This window comes from Petaurus breviceps, unplaced genomic scaffold (assembly GCF_028583685.1).
Source record: "Petaurus breviceps papuanus isolate PSGF00001 unplaced genomic scaffold, PetGlider_PUasm1.0 90701, whole genome shotgun sequence".
NCBI lineage: Eukaryota > Metazoa > Chordata > Mammalia > Diprotodontia > Petauridae > Petaurus > Petaurus breviceps.
Genome location: NW_027187316.1, coordinates 2,521,459 through 2,540,312, shown reverse-complemented (window position 1 = coordinate 2,540,312; position 18,854 = coordinate 2,521,459). Strand labels below are relative to the sequence as shown.

The 18,854-nt window shown below is 34.0% G+C and overlaps 1 protein-coding gene across 4 annotated transcripts in view; it reads left to right on the top strand.

Moving 5' to 3' along the window:
• The window catches only part of CD2AP (CD2 associated protein), a 167,760-nt gene that overhangs the window by 107,175 nt on the left and 41,731 nt on the right, over nt 1-18,854 (top strand). For 3 of the 4 annotated variants that reach the window (XM_069065802.1, XM_069065804.1, XM_069065805.1), the window contains 3 exons: nt 1,378-1,440; nt 7,842-8,007; nt 8,457-8,599. In XM_069065802.1, the coding sequence (XP_068921903.1) occupies nt 1,378-1,440; nt 7,842-8,007; nt 8,457-8,599 (372 nt within the window). The remainder of the gene's footprint in view (nt 1-1,377; nt 1,441-7,841; nt 8,008-8,456; nt 8,600-18,854) is intronic. The other variant, XM_069065803.1, reaches the window with a different exon arrangement.

Genomic DNA, 18,854 nt, shown 5'->3' with positions numbered 1-18,854 from the left:
CCAGCCTGCCCTCCTTTCCATCATGCCCCCTCTCATCCCCTTCCCCCTCCTATTCTCCTGGAGGGTGAGATACCCTATTTAGTGTGTATTTCACTCCCTCCTCAAGCCAAATTCAATGGGAATAAGGTTGACCCATTCCCTTTTGCCTTCCTATTCTTCCCCTCCACTCTAACCATTTTCCCTTGCCTCTTCTGTATGAGATATTGGGATAATTGGGGTAAACACCCCAATCTGTCTCTCTCTATCTCCTCTCACTATATTCCTCTCACCTCTTAATTTCACCTTTTAAGTATCATCCCTTCCTGTTAAATTGGTCCTGTGCCCTCTATCTATGTATACCTGTAAACATATACACACATTCACATATGTATTCATATGCCCATATACCCTCATATATAGACATACACACACACACACACACATATATATATATATATATATATATACATATATACAGACATATATATATATTTCTAATCCCTTCAACTACTGAGAAAAGTTTCATAAGTTACAATTATTGGTTTTCCATGTAGGAATGTTAATTTGATTTAACTTTGATAAGTTCCTTATGATTTCTTTTCCCTTTTTACCTTCTCATGCTTCTCTTGCTTCTTGTATCTGAATGTCAGATTTTCTATTCAACTCTGGTTTTTTCAGCAAGAATGCTTGAAAGTCCTCTATTCCACTGAATTACTATATTTTCCCCTGAAACATGATACTCAGTTTTGCTGGGTTAGGTGACTTTTGGTTTTAATCCCAGCTCCTCTGACCTCCGGAATACCATATTCCATAATAGCAAGACTTAATGAGATCAAAGTTAAACCATTAATTTACAGTTATAAAAACTGAGTTGCATAAAGGTTGAACTCTTCAGAAGGTTCTTGTGTGCCCTGATTAGTTAAGTTCTGACTTCAAATGAATGTTTCTTTGAATTGTTGTGTATAATTTATTTCCTGATGGGATTTACTGTTAAGAAATATCATTCCTTACATTCTCTTTACATAAATCGTTAGTAATATATATGAATAGTAAAACTCAATTTTAAAGAACAGGTTTTGAATTCCAAATCACTTTCAAGGAAACATAATGCTAAAAAACTGAAAGAGGGTTTAGTGATCAGCTAGTCTGATTTTATTGTATGGATTAGGAAACTAAGACCCAGAGAGGAAAAGTGACATGTGAAATAAGAGCCAATACTAGATAGAACCCAAGCATTCTGGCTTGTTGGTCTAGTGATATTCCCTTATGCCATCCATCTATCCTTAGTTACTTAAAAGTTCAAGTTTTATTTTTTGTCATAAAGTATAGAAAGAATTATTACATTTCACAGTTACAAAAAGCCAATGAAATGTCTGGTGCTTTTGTTTTTTCTTTTAGCTCCCAAGCCTGAGGCTACAATTTTAGAGAAGAAGTATTTTTCTTCTAGGCTTGAAGAAAAGGGTAAGGTTTTGTTTGTTTGCTTTTGGCAAAATTGGCATGGGAATTTTTATGATGATTGGGAAAGCTTAAATTAGTTTAAGAGAATAGAACACTGATCTAGTTGCGACACCTCCTATGATTTGGTAGAATCTCTTTTTTCGGTGATTATTATAGAAAAAAAATTAGCCAGAAGACTTAAGCTTCTGTTATCACCTGTGTTACTTGCCTTCATCATCCTGCTATCCAGTAATACTCTGCCTAGTGATCAGCATATTCCTTTTATTCTTCTTGCCTTTGTGCTTTCAGATCTCTGATTGTTGAAGAAAAAAAACCTCATTTCCCAAGCCCAGCTGTTGGCTCTCTCAGTCCCATCCATTTTAATGCGAATACCCACCCTGATCTTCCGAGTTATTGTCACATTCCATATCAGTCTCCCTATTGCAGTGTGTTCTCTGGAGCTCTTACTCTACAATTAATAAACTTCTTGTTCTTTAAGGACCTCTTCCTTTCTTGGTCTTCCTTCTTCTGGCACTCACTGAGACTTGGCTCCCCGTGGATGACACTATATCCCTCACTGTGTTTTCTGTTACTGTTCATATCTTCTCTCATAACACCCTAAATCTCTGGTCCTCTGGGTAAGTTGTAATACTCCTTTCTTCCTATTGCCATTTCCTGGATGCTCCCACTATTGCCATTATTCAGCAGGACGCAGTCTATATACTCAGAGCTGGTGTATATCCATCCCCGGGATATTCCTCCTTTCTCAGTGTGTTCAGTGCTTGTCTCACAGTCTCCCTTATACGTGAAAACTCCTCTCTTCATATTAGGCAACTTCATTATACATATTAATGTTTCCTCAAGCTATAACTTTCCAGTTTCTTAGTCTGCTCAGGTCTCATGATCTACTTCTCTATTCTCCTTATAGGGATAGCTATGTTCCTTTTATCTTGCTGTCAACTACAGGTATTCACTTCCATGTTAAAAACTCTGAAATTCTTTTTTTCTGGCCATCTTTTCATCTCTCCCTATGCCTTAGTACTCCTGAATTTATTATTATTCATCTTCACTGTGATCTACAATTTTTCAACCCTTCATTGGCTTTCCTGGGCCATCACCCTTGCTTTGACTATATTCCCTTCAATTCCCAATTTTGACCTTTTGGTGAACCAGTTCAGCACTATACTATCTATCCTTTACTCTTGGATCCCTTGTTGTCATGTCCAAACCCTTACTCTGGATTTCTTTGTCTTCTTTGCTCCTATTTGAATGTTGTTGAAGGAACTGGAAGAAGTCACAAATCTGGGCTGCCTGAGTCCACTACAAAATTATGCTACTTAATCTCAGCTGGGCCCTGCCTTAAACAGGATAATTCTTCTGCTCCCCAATTGCATCCCTGTTCTATGCACCAAAGCAGTTATCAAACCTTCTTTACTTATGCCTCTCACAGCATACCCTTTCCATTCCTACTCTCTCAGACGGTATTTTGTAATACTTCACTGAAAAAATTGAAGCCATTCACCCTGAATTCCTTCTTTCTCCCTCTCTTCTCATTGGAATAATTTTCTCTCTTTCTTCCTTACCTTAATCTCTGATGAAGAGATGACCCTTGTTAAGCCAGCCTCTCTACATCTGCCCTTGATCCCATCCCTTCCTGTCTTTTTCAGGAGATTGCACACCCTGTCACTTCTACCCAGTATCCAGTGTTCAGCATTTCCTTATGTTCTGGTTATTTTCCTTGTTGCCTGCGACATACTCGATTTTCCTCCATTCCTTAAAAAAGCCCTCATTAGATCTTACTGTCCCAGTCATTGTCATCCTCTATCTCTCCTCCCCTTCTTACTTAAAATTCTATTCTAACTTTCTTTTAAATCGTCTACGGTCTGTTTGACCCTGATGTTATTCATCTAGAAGTACTTCCTCAAAAGCTACTACAGGTCTCCCGCGGCCAAATGCAATGGCCTTTTTCCAGTCATCCTCCTTCTTGGCTTCTCCTTTTGAATGTTATCTCCTCTCTTTATTTTTTATCATGCTCTTCTTTTTGGAGGGCAGTTGGAGTTAAATGACTTGCCCAAGGTCATACAGCTAGTTTTTGTGTAAGTGTCTGAGGCCGAATTTGAACTCAGGTCCTCCTGACTCCAGGGCCGGTGCTCTGTTCACTGTGCCACCTAGCCCCTGTAATCTTCTTTCTTGATTTTCCTACCTAATTATTCCTCTCTTTCTCCTTTGCTGGATCTTTATCCATGTCATGTCCACTAAACTGGATATCTGCCATGCCTCTGTCTGGCACCCTCTTTTATTTTTACTCTACTCTCTTCTTTGTTTCTCTGGACTAAGTTTCATTTAAGTTAGCCAGTCCAGTGTTCTAGGCTCATAATTGGAGCAAAGTGAGATATTCCTAGGCCATATAATATTTTTTTAAAAAGGGATTTTCTTAAGGATAGCATGGAAAAGATATTCAGCAAAGATACAGCATTAGTTTAGGGTGACACAGCTTCCCTTGTCATAAGGAGATAAGTGAGATTAGAAGGGTGTATTGCGGCATGACAGGAAGGAGTTCATCACTTCTAAAGTGTGTCATCTCTTTATGACCTTAGGCAACAGGGAGCCTGCATCAGTAGTTCAACCTTATTTCCATGGACCTGTGTCTCTAGGATGGCTTTCTTGATTTTTTTTTTCTTTAAGCAATCGGGGTTAAGTAACTTGCTCAAGGTTACACGGCCAGTTATTTCTGGGTGTGGTGCTGAGTATCTGAGCCCGGATTTGATCCAGGTCATCCCGACACTGGAGCCGGTGCTCTTACTCGCTGAGCCACTTGGCCGCCCCTAAGCAATTGGGGTTAAGTAACTTGCTCAAGGTTACACGGTCAGGTGTTTCTGGGTGGGTGCTAAGTGTCTGAGCCCAGGATTCGATCTCCAGGTCTTCTCAACACTGGAGCCGGTGCTCTTACTCGCTGTGCTACCTGGCCGCCCCGGCTTTCTTGATTTTTTTAGGGAAAAGCTATCCTAGCCTACCTGAAGCAGATGTACACCTCTTATCATATCCCACCCCTTGGTGATAGGTCATAAAAGTTTCCTAGGAGATTTTCCCCTTCTTAAATGTCCTTAGGACCTTTACTGGGCAAGCAAAAAGTCTGGACTAGGAAACATTGGAGGTAGAAAAGAAAAACCAAAACAGAAGGACATCAAGACAAAATACAACAAAACAAGTATAGGCGGCACTAGAGACAAATTGGTATAGGTCAAAGGGAAAAAAAAAAGCAGAAATAGCTCCCTGCCTTCCCCTCCCTCCGGTCCTATATGGCCTCCTGAATATAAGGCTTAAGTGAATATGGAAGACAATGACCACAATTCCTTGTCTTTGCCTCCCCAGTTTGCAAAGGACCAAATGTTTCTACCTGATCATCTGGTTTATATGAAACATCGGGGTCACAGCATAGATGTTGATATTTCCTGCACACTCACTGATCCTTATCATGGGTCAGCTCTAGTTACCAAGAGGTCGTTACCCTTTTGCATATACTGACTAATGTACATTTCACACTCTATATCCTATAGTCATCTCAAATCCATCCTGTTCAAAACAATTGTCCTCATTTCTTAAAACCTACCCTTCTTTTACACTTCCCTGTTATTTTTAAAGGCACCACTTTCTTTCTGGTAACTGAGAATCACAACCTTGGCATCATTCCAAACTTCTTATTCTCACTCCTCATATCCAGTTACCAAAGGACTTGTAGGTATTTCTATCTTTGCAATATTTACTGTATGTTTCTATTTAGCCAATCATGCAGCTACCACTATGGTTGTGATCACCTCTTGCATAGTTTAGTAAATTATATATTTCCTGCCTCAAATCTGTCCCAACACTGATCCATTCTCTGTACAGCCACTAAAGAGATTTGCAACTTATAAACTTAGAGCTACTAGCTCTCTCTTAGTCCACCCAGCAGTTTAGTAACTTTGACCAATATCATTCAATTGGTAGGTGTCACAAGTGGAACTTGAATCCTATTTTTACTAGTTTCAAGGTTTACTATCCTAGTACATCATGCTACCTCTAGTGTTTCTAGAGCTGTAAAATAAGTTAAGATTTTAATCACATGGACATATATTTGTTTCAGGAATGAAGTTAACACTTCACAATAGGGATTAGATATTTGATTCATATTCATTTAACATGATTTTTTTACCTGCAGATGACAAAAAAAAATGTTACATAGCTAAATTTTTAAAGGGAACATAAGTCTGGAGCACTATAATTTTGCTACAATTTAAATCTCTGTTTGATTTATTTTTTAAAATTAGAATGCATAGTTGAAAAGTGCTTTGTAAATTTGTAGTATTATACTGAAATGACTTGTAATAATTGAAACATGAAAAATGCTTGTTATTTAATTATTTTGATTCGTTCCTCCATCAGTTGTCTATAATCAGGCACCATAGTTTTATTAGAATAAAGATCAAATTTGATAGAAAACTAGAAGTTCAAACTGACATATTTAAGTTACTAACGTTGACAAATGGGAAACAAATGGAGGAAAGAACATGAACACCATATACAAATTTCTTACAGATAAATCAATTGGATTGTTTTTGTTGTTTTGGGGTTTTTTTGGGGGGGGGATCTTGCATTTTGGAGGGAGGAAGGAAGGCAGGGCAGTTGGGGTTAAATGACTTGCCTACGGTCACATGGCTAGTTTTGTGTTAAGTGTCTGAGGCCGAATTTGAACTCAGGTCCTCCTGACTCCAGGGCCAGTGCTCTATTCACTGCTCCACCTAGCCACTCCTTAATCAGTTGTTTTAATGAGGAAACTGAAACAGCCCCAAAACACCTTATTCAGCAAATACTTGATCTGCTGTGGTAGCTAAGAATAATACAGGTTTAGGATAAAAACTTAGCTACAAAATTTTACAAATAAAGATGGCAGAAAATTGTGAGCAATGTTATGTCCTAAAAGATCAAAATGTAATGGAAAGAAGACATGTTTAAAAAAAGTCTGGTAAGAGATCCAACTAAGCAAAGTTATTCACTGAAAGTGGAAGGAGGACAACAAATGGACAAGAGGAATAAATTATATGAAACTTGTAAAGCAAGCTCTTTTCATAGTCAAGTACAGTGGAGTCATTGCATTTGAACTCCTAAGAGGCCTGCTTTTACAACTTGAGGAAATAGAAATGATATTGAAAATAAATGAAGATGGGAAAAGATGCTTAGGCTAGATCAAGCATATGCAGAAGTCTATGCTGGAGGTAGTAATTTTGAGCACAATAAGGGTTTGATTTTAGGGTATCAGAGGATAATACCAGAGACATGGTAAAGTATTGGACTTGCTATATTATCTCCCAAAAGTTTGAAAGAAAAAAATTGGTGACTAGTGATTAGTATGTTTCTTTCGCTACCTATATGAATTTTTTTAATGAGAATCATCTGTACCTATATTAAGGACATCTTTGTTAACATTTATCATCCCATTTGAGTAGAAGATGTTGAGAATACAAGACTCCCTCTCTGTTTATTGTTTTTTTTAACTCTTAAAAAACATTTGACTCAGCAAAGCAAGATATCACCTTAAAGATTACTAATACTTCACCAAGTTTTCTCCCTCACGTATGTCAGAATTATGCTAGATTTCTTACAAAGGAAGGGGAGAACAAGAGAGCTCTTAATTTGATAATGCTCTGGTCATTCATATCAAGTAAAGCATTTTAAAAAAGGGACATATTTTATAAAGGTACTCATCACTGTGATGAAGGAGATCCAACACCGAATCCAGGCTAAAGAGGGATTCCCTATCATTGAATGAATGTTTGAGAAATCATTTATAATGTGCCAAGTTTAAGTTCTGGGGATACAAATAACTAGTTTTTAGTGGGTGGGAGCTTGCATTCTAATTGAAGATAATGGCACATAAAGGAAGATAAGATGAGGTTTTCCAGATATTCCTCTTAGCTGACGAAAACATTTTGATAATAACATAATATTAAACACTAAGACATTACAGAGCCTCCTAAATTAAATTCATGATCCATCTAAAGAATTTGAACTATTGGCCCCCCAAAAATAGTCTTTGTGTATATGTATGTTTGTGTATATATGTATGTGTGTGTATATGTAGATGTGTGTATGTATAAAATATATAAATTGTGTATAATTTTTATATCACATAAGTTATATGTATGTGTATATATGCACACAGTCATTCAGATAATTAAGTAGATATATAGATAAGCATCTGTTTGTCTTTAACTTTGAATAGGATCAATGACATAAACATGCTCACACATGTCCACTTGCACTCTGTCTCTCTCTCTCTCTCTCTCTCTCTCTCTCTCTCTCTCTCTCTCTCTGTTTCTCTTGTTCTCAAAACCTAAATAGTTTTGTGTATGCTTACTTTCTTTAAAAAAAAATTTTTTTGCGTGTAGATGAAAAGTCAACTTTGGAACAGAAACCTTCAAAGCCAGCAGCTCCCCAGGTACCACCCAAGAAACCAACTCCTCCTAACAAAGCCAACAATTTATTAAGATCCTCAGGGATGATATATCCAAAGCGACCGGAAAAACCAGTTCCACCACCACCTCCTATCTCTAAGTAAGTCACTTCCTTTTATGTTGATTTTTTTGCTGTCCAGAATTAATGATATTACTGAGAATTTATAATATTTTTTTAAAGTAATCCCACTGATCTTGTTTTCTGTTTATTCTTGACAAAATGCTAATCTTACTGTGCCTGTCTCCCAAATTATAATGGAAATATTATTGCTTTTGTGATATTATTTACTAGATTGATACTTGTTAGTTTTGTAGAATAGAAAAAATAAAATTAAATGTTTTTATTTTTATAAGTTGCCAATATCTTTAAATTTTTTTATATTATTTTTAAACTTAGGCATCCAAAGAAACAAATTATTACACATTCATTTAATATCATTAACCTTTTAAAGGTTTATATTAACTTTATGAAAATAATGTTAGTTTATTTTAATTTTTTATTTTGTACTTGTTAAATGATCATTCTGTCTCTTTGATTCTTCATTTTAGGGTCAATGGGGAAGTTCCTACCTTCCTATCAAAGACAGAAAATGAGCCAGTATTGAAACCAAAGTTAGATTCTGAACAAGTACCTCCTAGACCAAAATCAGTAGACCTAGATTCATTTGTGATAAGGAGCTCTAAAGAGATAGGTAAGTTAACAAATAGAATAATCTGTTTTAAAATCTGTGAATGTATTTATCATTAAACTTCTGACATGTAGATCTTTGCCTGTGATTTTAGTGTAAAAAAATAAAGTGGAATGAAGTCTTTAAATCTATTCATATTATATGTAGTCTGAAAAAGCAAAACTAAACTGCAGATTATTGATTTAGATGATTTTAGATGATATACTGTGTTTCTAATTAATCACAAGGCTGCAAGGGATTTTGAGAGAACATCTCCCTTAAACCACTCAAAAATTCTATTTTTAAATTTCTTTATTTTTTGTGTGTATATATATATATATATATATATATATATATTTAAAGTTTTTAAATTCATCCACAGAAATTCCACAGCTTTTATTATTTCTTTCAGTGCTAAAACAACATTATTAGGTTTAAGAAATACTACTTTGATTCCTCCCTGCTTTGTTTTGAGATAGTTTCTTTTTTGTACTCTTATCTTTGATTAAATAGACTATATAAAGACTTTTTATTTATTTGAATAATCTTTCATAACTTTTTATCATAAGCTGGCTTATATTCATCTGTTTATTTATGTTAGACACAGATCTTTGTGATTATGCTCTCTACCTTTTCCCACTCCCTCCCATTCCTGTGTAGTTGAGAGGTGCAGAATTTAAAAGTGAACTCTGGGATTTATATTTCACTAGTATTACAGTATCTTGTGAAGATTATTTTATAATTCCATCAGTAATATAATTACTGCCACTTTTCATAGCCCTTTGTACTTTTATGTTACAAAAAATACATTTATAGATAATACACTTTTTTCTTCATTACAGTCTAAAGTGATGATGCTTTCATTTTTCACATAAGACAGCAAAGGTACAGGTTGATTTAGTGACTTAACCAGTGCCATAAAATAGTAGTTTAAAATAGCCTACATCCAACTCAGTGCCTTCCCACTACTGCTTTACCAGCCTTTATATTTACTGGTCTTAGTACTATACTTTTTAAAAACTATCATGATATATTACTGTTTGGTTTAGGAATCTTTACAGTTTATTTTTCCTTTTTAAGTTGATACCATGCTTTCTCTCATCATTTCTTTTTGACTGTTCTCAAGCAGTAACCTGGTCCCTTTCTTTTAGTAACTAAACCCTACCATATATTAAATGGTTGACACTGTTGAATATTCCCATGTTTGAATCTTTCCCACCAAGAACTGGGCAAGACATATTAAGAATAAAGACTAGACATGATTTTGCTAATGTAGGGACCTTGAATAAGGAAGATGCATCTACTAGTGAAGATTGGCTGGCTTGGTCTCTGCTATTTATAATCTTTCGAGAATTACCTAGAACACCCAGATTTTAGAGACTGAAACTTGGGATATTTTTCTAACAAAAGAATTTCCTTGCCTACTAGCTGTTGATTTAAATGAAAGAAACTGCTTTCATTTTTTTCTCTTTATAAATATTTTTACCTTAGCTTTTATGTTCTTTTATGTAAGTAAACCTTAATCATTTATAATTTTTAAATGCATTGAAAAATTCACTTTTAGAGTTTTTGTACCAAAGCCAGAATTTGATTTTAAAAGCCAAGGAAGTAGGTAATAGATTAGGGGATTTTGTTTGGTTCTGCTTCCTGGAAGTACATTAATAGAGTCTTTGTTGTGTGTCCTTATTTCTAATTAAAAAATTTTTTTTCTAGTACTCTTCTTAAATTCTGATGACACTTGTTTGGGGAAAGTGTTCAGGGATGGGCGGCTAGGTGGCACACTGAATAGAGCACCGGCCCTGGAGTCAGGAGGAACTGAGTTCAAATCTGGCCTCAGACACTTGACATACTTACTAGCCATGTGACTTTGGGCAAGTTACTTAACCCCAATAGCCCTCCCCTCCCCCCAAAAAAATATGTAACAATAAATTTTGGGGCAGCTAGGTGGCACAGTGAATAGAGCACCAGCCCTGGAGTCAGGAGGACCGTGAGTTCAAATCCAGCCTCAGACACTTTACACAAAAACTAGCCATGTGACCTTGGACAAGTCACTTAACCCCAATTGCCCTACCGTTCCCCCCCTCCAAAAAAAAAAAAAAAAAGAAAGTGTTCAGGGACCATGTAAGATTTCCTGATTAATTCTACCAAGATATTTCACAGTATACTTAACCTACAATGCCTTTCCTTTTTAATTCCATTACCTCTCTGTTGAGAATGTGATCATGTTTCTCAAGGCAGTAATTCATTTTCCTCTCTGTCTCTATTTCTGTCTCTTAAAATGACCTAGGTTTTCAGGCATCTTTTGTCTTTACATTTTTATCTTTATACCTTTTTTTTATATTAATTTGTTATATAGTATAGTTTGTTTTTGAAAAATTTATAGTTGAAGTAAAACATATACTTAATATCACATGAACCAAACTAGTAATAGGAAAAAAAACCCTTTATCTTTGACTTTTAAAAAAGATAAATTCCTTTACAAATGTAAAAATAACCAAAGACCAAATAGAAATCTAAATCTAGTCTTGGAAGAAGAACTAGAAGTAATTGTAAGGGAACTTTCCTATTTCACTTCCATCACCCCCTTTCTTTCTACCTATCCCCTTCTTCCCCCCTCCCCCCAACAAAACCAAGCCACAAAAACAAGAAACTTCTGCTGGATTCATGAGAGAAATGTTTCAAATTTTAAAAAATAATCACTGCCAGTACACAAATTGTTCTCAACATTTGAGAAAGCACCATGTTGGACATATTTTATGAGACAGACATAGTCCTCATACCTAAACTAGATATAGTCTTCATACCTAAGCCAGGATAACTAATAGTATTAGAAATATAGACCAGTATCACTAAGAAATATCAGTTAAAAATGTTAAATAAATGTCTATCAAACAGACTACATCCAAAGCAATATGTTTAAGAATTTGTTCATTATGACTAAGTTGGATTTATACCAGGCATGTAAGATGGTTCAGCATTTATAAAACAATCAGTATAATGAATCATACTAAAAAGCAAAAACTTATAAATTCACATGATTATTAGCTTGATCAACTGACACAAACAGGAAAACCTTTGACAAAGCATAATGCTAAGGTTAAATTAAAAAAAAAAACCTACAAAGTATGGGCATAGAAGAACCTTTTGAAATATATCATAAAAAGTATCTACCTAAAACCAGTGTCATATGCCATGAATACATACTGGAAGCTTTTCCAGAAGTGTAAAAGTAAAGCTAAGATGCAACTCAACACATCACGTAATTCTAGAAGTACTAGCAAAGAGAAAGAAATTAAAGTGTAGTGAAAGGTAAAGTAAAGATAAAACTGTCCCTATCTGCTGATGATATGATGGTTGACTTAAAAAATCCTAGAGACTTGACAAAAATATTAATTAAGACAGTTGCTTCAACAGTTTCAGGTTGTGAAATAAACCTACAAAAATCAAGAGCATTTCTATATAATAGCAAAATCCAAGGGAGATTCCATTGCAGATAATAACATAATGCACAAAATAATTGACGAACTACAAAATAATATATCTGTATAGATTCAGTTACAAAGTCCTTAATGAAAAAATAAAGAAGAACTTAAATAGCTAATGGTCAGCTACACAGAATTCTGAACTTGGAGTCAGGAAGGTTATTCTTCCTGAGTTCAAATGTGTCCTTAATACACTTACTAGCTGTATGACCCTGGGCAAGTCTCTTAAAGCTGTTTATCTCAGTTTACTCGTCTGTAAAATGATCTAGAGAAGGAAATAGCAAACCACTCCAGCATCTTTGCAAGACAACCCCAAATTGGGTCACAAAGAGTCAGACACGACTAACAATAACAACAGATAGTTTAAGGAATATTCATTTATTCATTTTACATTACTGTGCTATTTCTACATAATAAAAATGGGAGTAAGACCAAAGTTGATTTATAATTTTAATGTTTTTCCAAACAATGGAATACTTTACAGAATTCATTTAGAAAAGCAAAGAAGTGGGGTGGCTAGGTAGCACAGCGAGTAAGAGCACTGGTTCCAGTGTTGGGATGACCTGGAGATCGAATCCCGGGCTCAGACACTTAGCACCCACCCAGAAACACCTGGGCATGTAACCTTGAGCAAGTTACTTAACCCCAATTGTTTAGGGGCGGCCAGGTGGCTCAGCGAGTAAGAGCACCGGCTCCAGTGTCGGGATGACCTGGATCAAATCCGGGCTCAGATACTCAGTACCACACCCAGAAATAACTGGCCGTGTAACCTTGAGCAAGTTGCTTAACCCCGATTGCTTTAAAAAAAAAAAGCAATTAATAAGGATGTAGAATAGTACCTCAAAACTTCTAGCTTTGTTATTAAGGTATTGGTTAAAAAAAATAGAATAGAAAATAGAGAATCAGAAACAGTAATAAATAGCATAGAAAATGGAGAATCAGAAACAGTGGAACCTGATAACCTAGACAATATAAATACATAAGAAAAAGACTCCTTATTTGATTCAAAACTACTAAAAAAGCTAGAGAGTATGCCATATCCACAGTAAATTCTAAATGGATATGTGACCTTAATATTAAAGATAATACTATTAAAAAGTCAGAAGAGAAACAAATGATGTAATTTATCATAATTGTAGATAGAAGATGTATTCTTAACCAAACTAAAGAGACAGACAACTTTGATTACATCAAACTGAAAAGCTTCTATATTTTAAAAAAATATTACTTCTAGAATAAGAAGGAAAGCAGTTGTATGGGAAAATACATATTTTTATCAAATTTCTCAGATAAAAGTCTGGTATACAAGATTATAAAAAGTAACAGTGACCAAAGATACATTCCCCAATAGTAAAGTGGCCAAAGGATGTGAACAAAGAGTTCTTAAAAGTGAAATTGTGTACTATTAGCAGCTATGTGAAAGAATGTTCCAGATCACTAGTAATAAGAAAAATGCAGATCAAAACAACTCTGAGGTTTTACCTCTGTCAAAAATATTTGTCAGATGATGAAAAATGGGAATAGTTAAGGTTGGAGGGATCATAGGACAATTAGGCAAGATAGTATATTGTTGATGGAGTTGTGAATCAGTATGACCATTTTGTAAAACAGTTTAGAATCATGCAAATGCTAAAATTATCCATACCTTTTGACCCAGAGATTCTAGTACAAGACTTATAGCCCTCAGAGTTTATTGATAAGAAAATCCCCATATATACCAACATACTTATTGCAACACTTTTTGTGATAGCAAAGAATTTGAAGCAAAGTAGATGCCTGTCTCTTGGAAATGGTTAAACAAATTGTGGTACATGACTGTAGTGGAATATTACTGTATCATAAGAAATGACAAACATGATGAATATGGAGAAAAGTGGAAAAACATGGACTGATACAGAATAAAGTTAGCAGAGCCAACCATAAATAAAACAATCAAAAATGAAAGTTGTAAAATTACAGAGAATAATCTTGATTCAAAGAAGAGATGGGAAGATATCCCTATCCCACTCCTTTGCAGAAGAGGAAGGTTCCCTGGTGCAGTTCGTTGTACATATTTTCAGACTTTTGATATAGTGATTGGTTTTGCTTCCTTTTTTCATTTATTAAAAATATTTGTTATCTGGACAGGTAAGGGGGGTGTGTATACTAGGAGAAATTTCTGTAATGTAAAAAAAGTCATATATAAACGTTTAATATAAAAAACAAAAGAAGAAAAGCATAGTCTAGGTCAAACATGACCAAAAATTTATTTGTATTTTTTTAGGTCACTTAATTTAAGGATATGAGAATTTTTCAGGGTGACTTGTTAATTTAGGAAATAGGCTATACTGGTTGACTTCATGGAAATGTAAAGGGTGCAGGATTTGGAGTCACGATCTGGATTTGAATCCAGGTTTTGGCATTTTCTACATATTTGAACTTAGTCACTTCATTTAATCTTTCTGAGTCTTGTTTCCTCATCTTTAAAAATGAGGGCATGTGACTAGAAAGCCTTTTAAGTCTCCTACCACTCTGAATCTTGAAATCTATGAAAATTTCATAACTAATATGTGGAAATTTGCTGTGAAGCAACTAGAAAAATGTTGCTTTATAAAATACATCTTCTTAGCAATGAGCACAGATAGTAATTAAGTGAATTAGCGCTTAACTTCATGCATAGACAGACCCCACATTCATGTATGTATATTACATTATTTAAATATAGAAATAAGTTGTAGTAAATAGCAAGCACACATACTTTGATTTCCCAGATAATAAACTACTGGTGTGTGAACTCCTCTATCAAAGAAAATCTGTGACTTCATAGATAGAATCCTAGGGAGTTTGTCATCAAGCAAAAGTGCAGTGGCATACCAGTGACCCAGGTTGCATTGACTTTTAAGCTGAGTACTATAATCCACTATTCCATGATTTTTTTAAATTTCATTTCATCCTAGGAAAAATACCATACTTAGTTTTTCTCACTTTCCCCCTTCCACACTCCCCGCCCCCCACTCCCAGCACAGTATTTTTCTTAGGGTATTATGAAGTATATAGAGACAGCTTGGTTTAGTATATAGTGTACTGGATTTGAAGTAAGGAAGATCTGGGTTCACATCCTGTGTTTGATGATTACTAGCTATATGTGTAAGCAGATTACTGAAATTCCCTGTGTCCCAGTCAACTTTCCAGTCATAGATGGCTTTCCACAGCTAGAATTCCTCACACTGATGAAATCACAGGTCTTTCCCTTATTTATTTCCATTTTATATGTTGCTAACAGCATATAAATCTATTTAAACATGTAGTTCCCACATCCTTTTCAAACACATAGAATATGCCATATATGGAAGTTTGTTAGAGAGATCTCATGGCTCAGATGCTACTAAGAGGTTGTATTTTTAATTGAATAGTATTGCTTTCCAATTACTTTAAAATAAGAAGAAAAATCTGATATCAATTCTTAAAAGTTAAAAATAACGATACTGGTTTTGGTTGCATTGGATGTATTTTTTTATAATCAGCAGTACTTCATGGTTTTTCCCTCAGAAAAAGTCTTCCAATTTAAAAGATAGCTTTGAATGGACACAGGCATTTTGTTTACAGTATATCTGTGTCAATTAAAGAAAATAAATCAATCTCCTGTTCAGTCTTATTTGTTTGTTTACAATATGATCATATTATTAAGATGGTAGGTACCATACAAGTTTTTTTTTTAAATACATGAAAGGGAACATTATATAACCTTATAGGCTTTAAACCATGACAGGTACATGTGAGTAGACATTGTAACACTAAAGTGTTAAACAGAACAAGTGTTAAACAAAACTAAAGTTTCTGTTTCTAATCATTTGACTTTATTTTTGTGAATTTTCTATTATTGAGATTATCATATGGGACATGAGCATATTTCATTGAAAATATATAACTGACAATCCATTTTTCTGTCCAGGCTTTTAGGTCTCTTGACATCAGCAACCTTTAAGAAAAAAAGAAACATAGAATTAGTCATACAAAATTTCTAATACTGTGAAATCTCACAGTCAGTGCATATTATAGCCATCAAACATTTGTCTGTATCAGATTGTATTCTTAAACAATAAAATCAATGTTTTAAGGCCATCTTTATTCTTTATCTAAATTTATATGCTTCTGAACCTTTAGCTGTAGTTTATTGAAGCAGGCTTATTTAGTAATCAAAAGGATAAAACTCAAATTAAAAAAGTTCTTATTTAAGCCTAATATGTAATACCATATGTAATCAATATACTGAATCATTGAAGCTATGCTGTTCCTTCTACCAATGTTTCTTTTTCCTGCTTTGTAAAATAATTTTTGGGTTCAGAATCTTTTTTCTAGACATTCCTATCCTTGACTTTTCTTTCCAGATTTTGTTTCCTATCCTGTTTGCCATGTTTCCCTTCTTACGTGTCAGGAAATTACCCTACCCTTCTCCATTTTGGTAAGATGCTATTCTATTAAAAAAAAATGGTGTACTCAATAGAAATAGGTATGTGTAGACTTGTCTTTTTATGAAATTAATGTCTATCGATGTTTATGCTAACATTTTTGGTTTTTGTGAAAAAACCAAATCTCTTCAGAAGCATTTCTATATGTAGACAAAAAACATTATATCAAATAATTTTCAGACATCTATAAATCTTTACAATCTTGAAATCGTAGAAAGTTTCTAATCATTGTTCCTTAAACACTGGTTGTTGTACTATTATTTACTTTTTACCTTTGTCTTCCTAAGCAGCCAAACAAATTTAGGTTATTTGAAAGTAATTAAATGATTGATACTAGCTATATTAATGGACAATCTAATTCAAACTGTTGTTACACATAACCAAAATTGAAAGATTTAAATATTTTTGAAGGATTTTTTTTCAAAAGGATTTTATTTAAATGTTATGTTTAAGGATTTAAATTATGATAGTCTGCTCTAATTAAGTATCTCATGAGTTTAGGGTGTACTTAAAAAAAACAACCTAAGAATAAGGAAGTTGCTAGTTAAGACTGTTCAGCTGTAGAGAGAGCTCAAGTATTATTGTTATTGTTAGTTGGTTATGTGGAAAATGGTTTTTCATGAGTATGGTGTGCAATGTTAAAAATTCATCTAATTTTTTGTTTGTTCTTCCATTTTTCCCTCCTTTATCTTTTAGCATTTTTTTCTTTTTTCTTTCTATTTAGTTGCTTAAATATGCATTCAAAAATAATACCTCCAAAATGACTGATTGTAGTTACCTTGGTTTTACTTAACAAAAAATGTTTAGTAGTAGTAAAAACAGATTTATACATTCAAAATAGAGAAATTACTTTTCTTTTTATACATAGCATCTCTATTTGGCAATGGAATTTATAAATATAAATGTTTATATGTTCATCTTGACTGAAGATTTAAAAAAAAATTGACGATAAATACCCCCAACAAATTGCTGTTTGGTTGTGTTTTTTTTTTTTTACAGTATGTAGTCTTATGGCATATGGTTTCTTACATATGAATGCAGACAATTATTAAAATAATCAAAACAAAAATATAAAAAAAATTAAAGTGCCTGTTTCATAATATTAATATAGCAGAGTGAGGTACCCAGGATGGAAAACATAAAATAATCAGAATATGAAGTTGGAAATGTGATAAATATTATTCAAATGAAAAGTATTACTGTTAGTACAAAACTGGCATTGTTAGATAGTGCGCCACTCAACCCTTCTAAATTCTCCCTCCCAGACACAAAATGGTGAGAGCCTGAGTGGTCCGTGGATATTGGGTTAAAATGCAATAAATTATTAGAATGCTTTAGAAAAATGAAATTAAATGTATAGAACAAATGACGCATCTAATGAAAAATTACCAAGATTTGTGGTAAATGTTACTTGGGACTTAGGGTGGGGCTAAGGAGAGAGGGTATGGATCCAGATCTGAGAGAACCCAAAGCTGTCTACTGCATTATCTGCAGCTTAGCTCTAGATCACTCTGGTTGGAAAAATCTAGAAGGATATACAAAGTTATCCATACTTGAATGACCCAGGGTTCCCTCAGGATCTTCTACCAATAGCATGAGGCATGAGTAAAGTCGTCCATATCCTGGGTCAAAGCTTCATTAGCTTATAATGGTGACTGATACGATGATGTTCTCTATTGCCTTTTTCCATATTCTCCTTGTCTTGGGATTTCAGACCCTTGGGTATCCAATAGTATAGCAAGTATTGCAGTTGCTTAGTTAATTTATAATCTATGTTGAGAGCTTAATTGTAACGATAGTTGTATCACACTGAACAGAACAACACAGAACAATTTAGGCTTTTCCTTTGTATTGAGAAACAATGTTATGTCGAAGTACAGTGTTATACATAGCTACATTTGTAAGTGTCAACATAAAATTATGACTGGTATTTTAAATGAGTTTCTTGTATCCATATTTTCCTTTGTTTTGAGATACATAGTAGTTAATGCTTCACTTTAAAAAATAACCCCTGATTTTTTTTGCGTGTATTTTTGGTTTTGTGTTTGTCTTTTGTTTGTCTTTTGTTGTTGTTGTTGTTATTAACAAAATTAGGATGTAATATGTTCCACATTTTTTATGCTACTATTTCTAAGTAGCTATAGTTCCATATTTATATGACTTGTTCTCTTTTTCCTAAAAACTACTTTTTTAAAAAACTACTTCTGTACATGAACTTTATATTATCTAAATTAGAAAATTCTATATTTATTGGGTTAGTTGAATTATATCAGAAATTAAATTTATATTTAGAGATTATTTTGTTTTCCAAATGCATATGAAAAATATAGTACAACTTTGTTAATGATT